This window comes from Glycine soja, chromosome 3 (genome assembly GCF_004193775.1).
Source record: "Glycine soja cultivar W05 chromosome 3, ASM419377v2, whole genome shotgun sequence".
NCBI classification, from domain to species: domain Eukaryota; kingdom Viridiplantae; phylum Streptophyta; class Magnoliopsida; order Fabales; family Fabaceae; genus Glycine; species Glycine soja.
Genome location: NC_041004.1, coordinates 16,337,754 through 16,350,937, shown reverse-complemented (window position 1 = coordinate 16,350,937; position 13,184 = coordinate 16,337,754). Strand labels below are relative to the sequence as shown.

The 13,184-nt window shown below is 33.5% G+C and overlaps 1 protein-coding gene across 2 annotated transcripts; it reads right to left on the bottom strand.

The window, feature by feature from the left end:
* Positions 1 to 336: 336 nt before the first annotated feature.
* LOC114406204 (serine carboxypeptidase-like 11) lies at positions 337 to 6,668 on the bottom strand. 2 transcript variants are annotated; one of them, XM_028368846.1, is made up of 14 exons: positions 6,440 to 6,668; positions 6,205 to 6,353; positions 4,073 to 4,149; positions 3,710 to 3,829; positions 3,421 to 3,523; positions 2,835 to 2,872; positions 2,566 to 2,664; positions 2,391 to 2,477; positions 2,131 to 2,283; positions 1,977 to 2,048; positions 1,679 to 1,809; positions 1,464 to 1,577; positions 868 to 913; positions 337 to 731 (listed from the first exon to the last, which is right to left on the bottom strand). In XM_028368846.1, the coding sequence occupies exons 1-14, from the start codon at positions 6,568 to 6,570 to the stop codon at positions 648 to 650; spliced, it is 1,404 nt and encodes a 467-aa protein (XP_028224647.1). In that variant the 5' UTR covers positions 6,571 to 6,668; the 3' UTR covers positions 337 to 647. The 2 variants fall into 2 exon arrangements, with proteins under 2 accessions (XP_028224647.1, XP_028224648.1); XM_028368847.1 differs by having other exon boundaries at positions 1,679 to 1,794.
* Between the last annotated feature and the right edge of the window lie 6,516 nt (positions 6,669 to 13,184).

The window sequence follows — 13,184 nt, the reverse complement described above, 5'->3', positions numbered from 1 at the left end:
TTAGTTCATGTCTCTTTCTTCATGAGAGGGTTAAGACAAAAAACAACATACACGAATGAATCCAGAATACACACATAACCTCTTTTATTGATTAAAGATTAAAAGGAAAAGAAAATGACGCAAATCATGGATCAATGGTTGATTTACACTTTCATACTTTTTGTGAGATATAGTACGTAACATACAACAATTTCCTTTTATTAATACTTAAATATATTAATTTCGGATTCAACTATGACAATACCACTTCAATTCCTTCACCAGAGCAATGGCTAAACTGGTTTTAAAAAACATTGTTTTCATTAATTGATCATCCTGACCTTGATGGGATAGAGGGAAAGGAATACCTTCTGGATATTTAGTATTTAATTTTCCATAGTAAAATCCCAACGTCTCCAAATATTCCCCATTCCCCTCATAAAGTAGGAATTGCACTTTACAAGACCGTTCTCTAGATGAATCCGAAGATGTCGGATTAAAAGAAATTAAAGAAAAAATTTCAGATAGTACAAACAGTTATTTGACACTACTGCTTTGCTCACTTTAAAATACAGGATCTTTAAACATTGACAATTCAAAAAATAAAAAATCATAGACAAATGAGCATAACATTGATAACCTAGATTTCTGCCAACATAGCGGCTGAGTTACAAAGGCATATTAGCTATCCATCTACTGAACATGGCAAAACCTTCCTCAGGCTTGTACTCTGGAGCTGTATGTCCTGAACCCTGCAATTAATTAGAATGATATCAAATTTGGACAACACCACAAGAGACAAATATTTCACCAGATGATGCTTTTTTTTTTTTTCTTAAAAAATAAGAATAAAGGAGCACTTGTGATATCTAAATTGAATGTTCTTACCTTCACAGTTGCAAATGTCATTTGATTCGAGTAAGTCCTTGTGTATCTGCATAGAAGGCACATTATTCACAAAGATTTGTATGCATGAATGATGTCTTAGGATTTGCTTGGTAGGAAAAGTAAAACACTAAGAAATGATGGGAAATTAGGATTGAAATTTTTGGAGTTCTTATTAAATCATAGTGAGTGGAAAATAAGAATCAGGTGTATCTCCTATTCCAATATTTTCCCCCGGTACTATATACTAGTAAAGATCGTTTCTTAGGTATCCCAAAACATCCTTTTCCCAAAGGAGTCTAGCTCAGTTGGTTAAGTAGAGTGTGTGAGCGTTGTAAATCCCCTAGTACTATGTTCAATTCATATGGATAAAAAATTAAAAAGCATCCTTTACCCATTTGTATTTTCTATAAGCTCATAATTTCTGGGTCAACCTCGTGGTCCCAAATCTTAAAGGGACCCAAGCTTTTCTCACTTTGACAAACACATACAAGTGTATGAGTAATGGTCTGGTTCTGATGCATGATCTGCTATTAGGTTTTGCATGTAAAATAAGTAAAGATTTTTCATATCAAGGCTAATTAAAGTGTCATTCTGACCCTGCAACTTGGTCTTCTAGAAGCCATGGCCTCCAATCTTCCACAATGGAGTAGTTTAGAGCCCTAATCCATGCTTGGGTTGACATGAAAGGAACAACTGCATCATGATCTCCACTGTCAACAAAACACCATTGGCATTAGAAATCAGAAAAACACTGAACACATGGAAACAACAGTTTTCAGAAAAACACAATGTTAGATTTGAAAATCTTCACCTGTATATTAAAGAACGATATCCTTTTCCACTGAGATTTACATGAAACTCAAAGCTACTGAAGATCTGTTCCTCAAAATCTGTAGTGTAACAACGTTCCCATTTGCCTATAGTTCCCTGAAGTACATTAAGCTAAGTAGATCGGTATGTATGACATCCATGAAGTGCTAAGGCTTTCTTTGGTCAATGACTCAAATTTAAACTCATTCCAAACTGAACATAGACTAAGGAATTTGTTTACAACTGTGATGCAGCACTACCAATTTACTAAACAAAATGAACTATGTATTATATCAAACCTCTCGAATATGCAGTGACTTGCGAACACTTTCGTCATTGGCCCATTGAGTGGCAAGGAAAAACCCAAAAATCTACAATGTAAAATAACGTAATCATATTTTGAACCTTGATGGACAAAATATGTAAGAGTCTATGCAAGGAGGCAAGAATTACTTGGCATCTTATGTCTGGCACTCTGAGATGAGAATTAAGAGAGGCCTCAAACTTCTGAGTCAGAGATCTCCTCCACTGAGCTTCATGTTTTTTAGGCGAATCAGATTTACAATAGCGATCCAAAATATAGAAAGTATTGATTCCTGAAAGGCACTGAAGATAAGAAATAATATTTATTATTATGATGAATAAACTCAACATATCTGGTTAGAAAGGGTAGAAGGGATTATCATAATAAAAATGTGATGGTCATTACTTGCCTCATCATAGTGTTTGAGATCTCTTAAACACAACACATTTCTGGAATCTCTATTTTCATACTCTCCTTTACAATTTCTCTGAAGTGACTGTTCATAAATGGTAGATGTCTAAGAATTATTGGCATTTCTTTTAACACTTCTTAAAAATAAACAGGAAAAAAAATACTTCTATTACCGCATATAGTTCATCAGAAATAAGTCCCATTCCATGAGCAAATGGGATTTGATCATTTCCTTCATTTCTTGTTGTTATGGGGTTCCCTAGCAGATATCCCTGAAAATATCTTAAGATCAATTTAGGCTTCAGAGTCCATAAAAGGAATTGATAACATTACAACTCTGAAAAGGCAAAAAGCTTGGTTGAATCTATTGTCAAAACCCACTTTCTAGAGAAAAAAAAAATTGTCTGTAGTAAAAGCATAGACAGAGAAATTTATTGCGAACCTGGAGATTTATCCGTGGTTGGAGACCTTTTTCATTTCCTGTGAATTAAGGAAATTGAAGAATAACAGTAAGCTTTATCATAAATATCTGTATGTTCAAGCTTTCTATATGTTAGTTATATGTAAAATGCTGCAGTTTATATGCGTCTAAAAAGAAATCCTGTAAAAAATCTGTCTTTAATTTTGAAAATTATATTCAATGATATTTACGGTTATATATTTGGAAGATGTTAAAAGAAATCAAATTTTCAGATATAATTGATGACTAAGTTCAAATTTAATAATTGCAAAAAACGCTACTTCAAGTAGCGTTTCAAAAAACGTTAGAAGCTACTAAAAAAAGCATGCTTACCAAACAACCACATGAGCTTCTCAGCTAGTAAAAAAAGCTAGAAGCTAGCTGAAATGCCTTGCCAAACATAGTCTAGATAGAAACCATTCATTATCTATAAAATTAATAGAACAAGGAAACACAAGTGCACAGTCTACTTGTAAGTTGTCATTATAAATTCATTAAATTGTAAAGACAATAACTATTAGTTGAATAGCTGATTCATCTTACAAATTAACCCTTTAAAATTTCTTACCATTTGAAATCTCTTGAACAATAGCAGGGGCAGGTATGCCAGAATAAGAATCAGCTCCCATATAAAATTCATTTGAAAGAAATTCTGGGTGATCAATCAGCCACTACATAGATTACAAGATAAAGATTGTAGCTTAATAATAAAATGATCAAAATTATAATAGTTTGTTTTCAGAATGGTTAGGAGATCGATTCTCCTAAAGTAAACTACAATGAAAAAAAAATTTGCAGTTTGCACGAAATATGATGACAGGGACATGATCGATTGATCACACACATAGTGACTGTACCTTCCTAAGAAATTGATGGGTATGGTGAACTAATTTCCAGTCACTCCGTTGAGCAGTGAGATTTTTTGCATACGAGAAGCCAGTTCCAAAAGGCAAATCTACAAAAATAATGTTGCAAACCTGACAAAAATAAGCATTAACATTTGTAGCACCACATCACCCTCCAATAACAAAATATTAAAAAGAATCATGTAACAAGAACAAGTATTATTTTCAATATAGTTATCCTGACACACATTATAACCACATACTTAATATAAAATTATTAACAGTAATTATTATTTTTAGAACCATTTATTATTAGTTTTATTATTATCAATAAATCAATGTCAAACTCTTGAGTATGCATTCTGAAATCTATACCTTTGTCCAGGACTGTGGCCTCAAGATCAAATTTGGCACACTCCCATCATACTCCTCAATCTTGAATCGAAGTGGACCTATTTAGACCCAATTGATGACAGAAGTCATTTTTTGTAAGTTATTTAGTGTATCACTTTCAGTAGGATCAATTGTATTGAAAAACTAAACCAAAACAGAAAAATAGTGAAAACAGAACACTGGTATCCATATTTTTTAGCAGAATGATTTCTGTATGATGCAAATCTATGCCAAGCTGGCTATATGACTATTCAAATTTGATGAAAAATAATAAATTGACTAATATTTTAGATGATGCCACATCTATAATAAAAAAAAAAGAAGGAATTATGTAACTTTTGAACATCTGTTTCAACATGATTCAATATTTTAAGTGATGTTCAATTTTAAATGTACTCCAAATCTCATTATATTTAAACTATCTAAAAAGGAAATAAAGACTAGTTTAAATGCTACCTCATAGAACAAAAATTATCTCTTATACATATATTGAGGAGCAACGACGACCAACTGGGGACTGAGGAGAATAATGCATGAGAAAAATAACATTGGAAGTTGCTTGCTAAATTCAATAAACAAAGGTATCTAATTTCTCATCATTTGGTATCAGAGCCCTTGATCCAGATGACTCAAAGGTAGAAAATTAACAAGAGGCCAGAGAGTGAAATGTTATCAGTGCAAGAAGAGGTTAAGGGGATTTGTATGTTGTTGGAGGGAAAGACCATAAAGGCTGAGATATTGGCTATGCAAGAAACACTGGCTGAGCCATTTTGTGTTGCCCCAACTTATTGGCAGTGAAAAATGTGACTCCTATGTACCACCTGAATATAAAATAGTGTGGTGAAGCAGAACCAATTGAATGGATCAAAAGCTTTCAAACAATTCTTTTAGTATCAAAATACTGTGGTAGATCAGAGTGTTGCTCAGTCCATTACACCCTCAGAGGAAGGCTAAACCATGTATGCAACAATGATGGAAAGAATTATGAAAATGGGGGGATGTAGCTTACATTTGAGGCATTGGAACAAAAATGGATTCATCATCCAAGATGTACCTATCTCATGTTCTCAATCAGAACTGGTTAAGCACTCAATTGGAAACCGATGGAGGTAAGGTTCTCGTGGGAAATAATCATGCTGGTAAAGCTCAGCTGAATGGAAAATTCAAGACAAAAGATCACAGTGTAGCACAAAATGTTATAGTACACTGGAAATAATCAGAAACAGAAGTGCTGGGACAATATCTCAATCACAGCAAATATGTTGACAAGGTGCTCAAGCATTTTGGAATGAATCAGTTCAAACTAGTTTGTACTCTTTAGTTGCAAATTTTATTTGATACTTTCTGTTGGGTCGATTACATACTACTGAGGAGAAAATTTACATGAAATAAATTGCATAAAATAGTTCCTATTTTATCTTTCGGTTTTAAAGTTCAACAAAATATTAATTACAATTTACTATCTTTTCAATTATGCCATTATCTTAATTCTTAAATATTTTACACTTCACAAATGAGAGAGAAATGATAGTGGACTTGGAAGCCATATCAGGATATAAATTGCATTTCTCAATTTGTGTTCTATCTTCCAAAGTGGACAGGTAAAAATGTACAGAAGTAATACTCCCTCTAGATTCAAATATAAGCAAAAATGCCTCATTTTACACTAATTAAGAAAGCTAGTTAAGCTCATTTAATTTTCTTGATTTCATACCAGAAAAAAAAACAACCACATTTCTTAAACTACACTTAATCAGATTTGAACTTAAGGGTATTTTTGAAGCAATGACATTAAATTTGTTTATATTATATTTCAGTCCACCAAATTTAGTCCAGGAGAGAGTATTTTTCTTACGAGCCTGCAGTTAAGAGCTTTTTGATAAAACTATTTTCCAAAACAGCTTTTTGATAAAACTATTTTCCAAAACAGCTTTTTGAGTAATGCAGTACGGTGTCATAGGGTAATTCAGATTCAGATCGAGTAATACAATCTATATAGGAGCTCACACAGGTTGGAATTAGTTGGTCAAATAGAAGGGTAACAACAATATAATCCAAATCTAGTTATTGTTATTATAGGAATTAACATAGAAAGTTTGTATCTAAAAAATTACCTATTTGAAAGGCAAGACCTGAAAATGAAGAGCAGCCAGGACCACCAGTTAGCCAAAGCATAAGAGGGTCTTTCTGAGGATCATTTTCTGACTTAACAAAGTAGTAAAACACTTGCATGTCATCATCTTTTTCTCCTAATCCAACGTACCTGTTATTGCCCTAAGTTAATTAAATGAAAATTCAACAACATTCAAACCAAAAAAGTGGAAGTGGTGTTGCTTGCATAATGCTTACCCTGTTTCCAGTTCAAAAGGAAGAGGGCCTTCAAAGCCAGGAAGCACTTCTACCTTGGAGCCAAGCTGAGATGATATTTGTACCAAAAGTGCAAGAGCAATTAGAAGAATAATGTGAAAATTGCAAAACATTTTAGAAACCGTGCTTATTCCTGGGGTTGAAGCTTCTTCTTCTTGTGCAGTTTTAGAAGTGCCCAACTGGAATATTGGACATAACAATGATAGTTGACTTAGTTACTTGTTAGCATAATTTAGAGGCAAGTTAAGCAACACGTTGAATTAAAAAAATGTATTTTTTTTTATTAAAGTGAGAATTTTTTATTTTTTTAAAAGATAAAAATGCTTAAATATAAATGTATTTCACTTTAGATTTAATTTTATAAAATCAGAGTGTTGAAAATTATATTTATAAAACTCATCCTATTAACCATACACTACTAATATTGGGAGAGGATGTAAGATTAACTTAGATGTAAATGGAAAAAAAAGGAGAGAAAGATACTGAATTTAAATATTTTTTCTAATAAAAATTAACCATTAATATTCTTAAAAAAAATAATTTTTGATGTTGGAATTCCTAAAAGAAAAGATAATAACATACTCTATTGTGATTTTTACTCTTTCTAGTCTCAAATGTTAATATATATATATATATATATATATATATATATATATATATATATATTTTGATATCAAATATAAGTTAATCTCAATTATTTTTATCTTATTTAATAATATTATTTTTTTAAATAGTTTTTATTAAATAGGAGAATAATGTTTAATATCAAATTTGAATGATAATTTTTTAAAAAAATTAAGATTAACATAATTTAAGGAAATTAATAAACTTTTTAATAAATATAAAATCAGTTTCTTTTTATAATTGAAATAGGGGGCGATACTTTTTTGAAGCGTCTACTGTCATTGCTGCTATGTTGTTTTTTTGGAAGAAAGTGGTGGTTTCTTTGATAGTAACTAGTAGTAGAGACGTTCGGTATTAAAAATAGAAAAAGCATTATTAATTGAACCTGTCAATGTCGACTAAAGGTTAAATTATTGAATGTACTAATAATATGCCAAATCGCCATGTGTTCCACGTATTGACTTTTTGGAGAGACCCAAAACCAAAATCTTTCAGATATATTGGTTCAATTAGAAAGGAAACTATAAAATAGTAAACCGTAAAAACCTGTAGAAAGAAAAAGAAAAAGAAAAAACCTACAACATTCCATGAGGTAAGCTGGAAGCCAATGATGCGGTTAGCCAAGGTTTCAAACTCCGACAAGTAATCATTGACGGAGCCATGTTGCATTAGTTTGAACAGAGTTCTGGTGGGATCCTCATACGTTGATGTGGCAAAACGAGTCTCGAGTGCTTGAAGGAGACCACACCATGAGGTAAGTTGGCCATTGCGGCCATCCACGAGAGCCAAGCCAACACAGGTGCCTCCATTAGAAGGAGGCGATGGTGAGGCGTTCATGGTCCTGAGTGAAGTGATATTCGAAGAATTGGGTGATCTTAAAGATTCAACCCAAGGAGTCTGACCCATTGAAGTGCAGCACCTCTAGCTTCATATGGTGCAGAGTCAGAGATGGAGACGCAGGGTGTGGATGCACAGAAGAAGAAGATGGGGAGTAGGGGTTGGATTCAAGAAGGGCCATCTTCTACAAAAGCTCGTCAAGCTTGGTGGAAATATTTTTTTGAGTTGCAATAAGAGCTAGCTGATAGGCGGTAAGCTTGTCAAGCTTGCCTGCACCTTTTTAACTAAGTTGTTTCATCTCCGGTTTGGCTTCGGAGATTCACTGAGAGGGCTCACGTTAATTCTGGCGGAAGCTTTGGCTCGGCTATAGGAAGAGAAACTCAGTGACTCTCATTGGATGCTCTACGACAACCCTCACTTCCCCGTTCCTTTTGATCCATTGCTGCCATGAGCTTCGAACTTCAGCCCATCACCTTCCCTTTTACCCACACCATCGAAACAACCACCCATATCAATCAAACGCCTGTCACTGGAGGAATTGGCGATTCGTGTGACACCCTCTACCCCATACATATATGTACTAATAATAAAATGAATAATAAATTATAATTAATTAAAAGTTCTTAAAACACGTTTAAATAGAAATCTTTCAAAAGGGTAAAAGACTCACATTCACTTTCCTTGCATCATAGTAAACTTGTTCGAATAAATAATAAAATCACTTCGGCTTAAACAAGGTCGTCCAACACTTCATACAATTAATATAGAAACATATACCTCAATGTCACATCCTATCAGAACATTGTGTTCCGACGTCCTTCAGCACAAGGTTCCTTGAAGCAATTCACCTAGTCATCTGCTCCCCCGAACACAAAGTTCAAGATCATCATAGGATCCAAACACAAATAACACACAGGGAGTGAGTTATCACATTCCTAACTAATAGAGAAACAAGACAACTAGATATACATATCATATAAATGAGATACAACTTACTTCAACATAAATCGTGTTATTCCACCACTTTGTCATTTAAAATTTACTTTTCAATCATCAATCACATTACACATGAATCACACACCCCGATCAAGACATAATAACACATCAATTTCATAATAAACAATTAGCAAGCGTTATGCAAAAGTTATGCTAAGACTCAAGCCTATATGCAATGTGGTACCATGTCAGTGAAAAATTATCCTGGGGAGCTTAGGAGTACATAACAAGACACACCACAAAATGGGTATGTCAGGTCACTCTCACTAAGTAAAATTATAGGGAGACAAGTCAGGGTCACGCTGTTTTGCGAGAATGCTCCAACCATGTGGGATCGGCACAGGCTTAAAAGAGCACTTAAACCGAGTGTATTTACCCCTAAGGCCTACACTCCGAAGAGTCCGTTAGGGCCTCTCCCTCCTGATTTAGGTCCAACCCCTAAAACAATTTTTGCATGCAGACATTGCTCATGAATTATACAATACCCATGACCTCACACTCGTGTTTTAAACACATTCAACACATTGCGCTACAATTTAACACTGGTTCCTAAATAGGAAACTTACACTTTTCCTTTAACATTGTGCATCAACACTTTTCTTAAGATAAACATTAGTCGGGTTATTGTATAATTCACAACTCACAACACAAGTAATCTCACATCAAGTGTTAACCGCACACTTATTCACAACTAAAACTCATATTCATAATTTCACATCTTATAATGTCACAATCCACCATCACATGTTTACATGTATCTCACAAATTAACATATGTCCAACTTTGCACGTATACTCAATCTCAATAACAATATTATAATCTCAAAGCAATATGTTATTCCATAATTCATCACATATTCTATTTATAGACACTGCTCATGAATTATACAATACCCACGACCTCACACTCGTGTTTCAAACACGTTTAACACATTGCGCTACAATTTAACACTGATTCCTAAATAGGAAACCTACACTTTCCCTTTAACACTATGCATCAACACTTTTTTCAAGATAAACACTGGTTGGGTTATTGTATAATTCACAGCTCACATCACAAGTAATGTCACATTAGGTGTTAACCACACACTTACTCACAACTAAAACTCATGTTCACAATTTCACATCTCATTATGTTACAATCAATTATCTCATGTTTACATGTATCTCGCAAATTGACACATTCCACTTTGCACCACTCAATCTCCATAACAATATTTTAATCTCATTATAATACTTTATCATGCCTCATAACTCATATACACATCACACAATAATAATATTTGCATGACACAAAACCCACACACACATATATATAGTAAATCAAACTACGTTATTTTTAATCAAAATAGTTTATATAACAATTAATTTAAGATTACATCAAAAGAAATTACTACTAAGAATTAACCTTACAACTTTCTTTAATTTATTATTTTAGTATCACAATATATATATACACATAACATGTTGATCATCATCATGGGAAAATTAGAACAAGATAATAATTTGTCTAAAATAAGTCATTAAAGAATATTATTTAGAGTATAATTCATGTGAATAAAAAGAACTCAATTTTTTTAAGGGTTCACACTCAACACAATAACGCATCAATTTCACAATAATTTCTCAATTTTTTTAAGGGTTCGTCAAACATATATAATTCACAGTTATAATTGTATGGATAGAATCAAAATTTGCAGAAACACCCCAAAACCCATTCCAATTGATACTCTAAGGATCTCTACACATGTTCTCACTACTCCCCAATTGTGAATAACTCATCCCTTACCTCTAAGCGGGCTCACGTGTGTATTGTGACGACAATAGCGACATCTCTAGATGTTGGATCGAGTGGCCTCAGAATAATTAAGAAGGGGGGGTTGAATTAATTATTTCTAAACCTTTACCAATTAAAAAATTACTCTTTTAAGGCTTTTACTAAATTTTTAAGAGAATGCGGAGTAGAAGAGAAACTTAACAGAAAGTAAAAGCAGAAATTAAATGCACAATGGAAAGTAAAAGAGTAGGGAAGAAGGAGACAAACACACAAGAGTTTTTATACTGGTTCGGCAACAACCCGTGCCTACATCCAGTCCCCAAGCGACCTGCAGTCCTTGAGATTTGTTTCAACCTTGTAAAAATCCTTTTACAAGCAAAGATCCACAAGGGATGTACCCTCCCTTGTTCTCTTTGAACCTAGTGGATGTACCCTCCACTAGAACTGATCCACAAGAGATGTACCCTCTCTTGTTCTCAGTCAAACCCAAGTAGATGTACCCTCTACTTGTACCACAAAGGATGTACCCTCCAATGTGTTGAGACAAAGATCTCAGGCTGTTAAACCTTTGATACTTTGTGAATGGGGATACAAAAGAATTCTCAGGCGGTTAGTCCTTTGAACACTTTTGTATTAGGGAATGGGAAGAATCAAAAGAATTCTCAGACTGTGTCGTTTTGAATTCTTTGACAAGGGAGAAGGGAGACACAAAAGAATTCAGGCGGTTAGTCCTTTGTTCTTTTGGAAAAGGGAGAAGAGAGACACAAAAAGAATTCAGGCGGTTAGTCCTTGGCGAATTCTTTTTGGCAAAGGGAGAAGAGAATGAAAAGGATGAATAGCACAAGTTTTCAAGGTTTGGAAAACCAGAAAACTTCAGAAAGCTTTTGGTACAAATAAGAAGAAGAAGTTTCAAAGAGATTCAAGGCTTGTAAAGGATTGTATAAAATAAGTGTTCAAGATTTTTGAAATGTAAAACAAAGCCTTGCTTTTATAGACTCTCCATGTCTGGTCAAGAAGACCATTCAGAAGAGTTATAACTTTTAGAAAAACTTAAAACCCATTTGAAAAAGTCAAAACCTTTTTGAAGAGTTACATCTTTTGATTTTTTCAGAAATAGTCACTGGTAATCGATTACCAAATCAGTGTAATCGATTACACAAAGCTTTTGAGTGAAAGGATGTGACTCTTCACATTTAAATTTGAATTTCAACGTTCAAGGACACTGGTAATCGATTACCAAAACATTGTAATCGATTACAGCCTTTTGAAAATAATTGGAACGTTGTAAATTCAATTTGAAAACTTTTTCAAACTCATTTTGCTAGTGGTAATCGATTACAACAATATGGTAATCGATTACCAGAGAGTAAAAACTCTTTGGTAAATGTTTTGTCAAAAACTCATGTGCTATTCAAAGTTTTGAAAAAAAACTTTTTAATACTTATCTTGATTGGGTCTTTTCTTCATTCTTGAATCTTGATCTTGATTCTTGAGATCTTGAATCTTGAATCTTGATTCTTGATTCTAGGCTTTCTTCTTGAGTCTTGAATTCTTCTTGATTCTTGAACTCTTGACTTGTTCTTGATTCACTTGAGATGTTCTTTGATTCACTTGAGTTGTTCTTTGATCTTTGAGCTTTTTGTTCATCACCTTTGTCATTATCTTTTGTTGTCATCATTGTTATCATCAAAACACCTTTGAATCACATTCACCATGAATCCTTGCTTCTACACTAGAGGTTTCTTGAAATTCCTCAAGTTTTTCCTCTGACTGCTCTGATAGGGTTCCTAAAAGTTAGAGAAGAGGAGAAGAGATTGGAGCCTTCATTCCGCTGTCTACGTGCAATGAGTATTTCTCCATCCACATACGTTATTTTGCAAATCCCAACGGTGAAGATGTGTAGAAATGAATCGTGAACCACATATCAAAATTTCACAACAATTAACGAGTCTGGGATCATAGTTTTATTGAGGCAGTTTTGGGTTTCTGCGGGAAAAGAAAAAGCTACGATGCAAAGGGTATTTCTCTCAGCTCAAACATTTTTGCTTAATTCCCAACGGTGAGAATGTTCATAAATGAGTTCCGAACCTGGTACTCAAATTTCATAACGATCCAACGATGAATGAGTCCAAGATCGTCATTTTTATGAGATAGGTTTGGTGGTATGCAGGAAAAAGAGAGGATTTTGGGAAGAGGAGAAGGGAAAACAAAATTGAGAGGAAGAGGAGGCGTAGGGAGTATCGTCAGTCTGAAAACTGACCTAAGATGTCTCTATTTATAGATAGGGTACTCATAGCCTATTATTTACTCTATTTTTTTTTCTTCAAATCATTATTTTAATAAATTTATTTCTCCTTATTTATTTAATTACAAAACATTTTTTAAAGCTCTATCTATTTTAAATGAAAAACCTTTTTAATTTAATTCATGAAAAATGATTTGCTTAAGTTGTGATGAGAATTACCACAGAGGTTACAGTGTGCTTCCAAGTTTT

Coding starts and splice junctions, on each gene's coding strand:
- LOC114406204 (XM_028368846.1), bottom strand. CDS start 6,570: ATGTTTTGCAATTTTCACATTATTCTTCTAATTGCTCTTGCACTTTTG. Junction 2,478..2,565: donor TTTCTGATGAACTATATGCG/GTAATAGAAGTA, acceptor ATTTATGAACAG/TCACTTCAGAGAAATTGTAA. Junction 1,578..1,678: donor TATCGTTCTTTAATATACAG/GTGAAGATTTTC, acceptor TTTTGTTGACAG/TGGAGATCATGATGCAGTTG.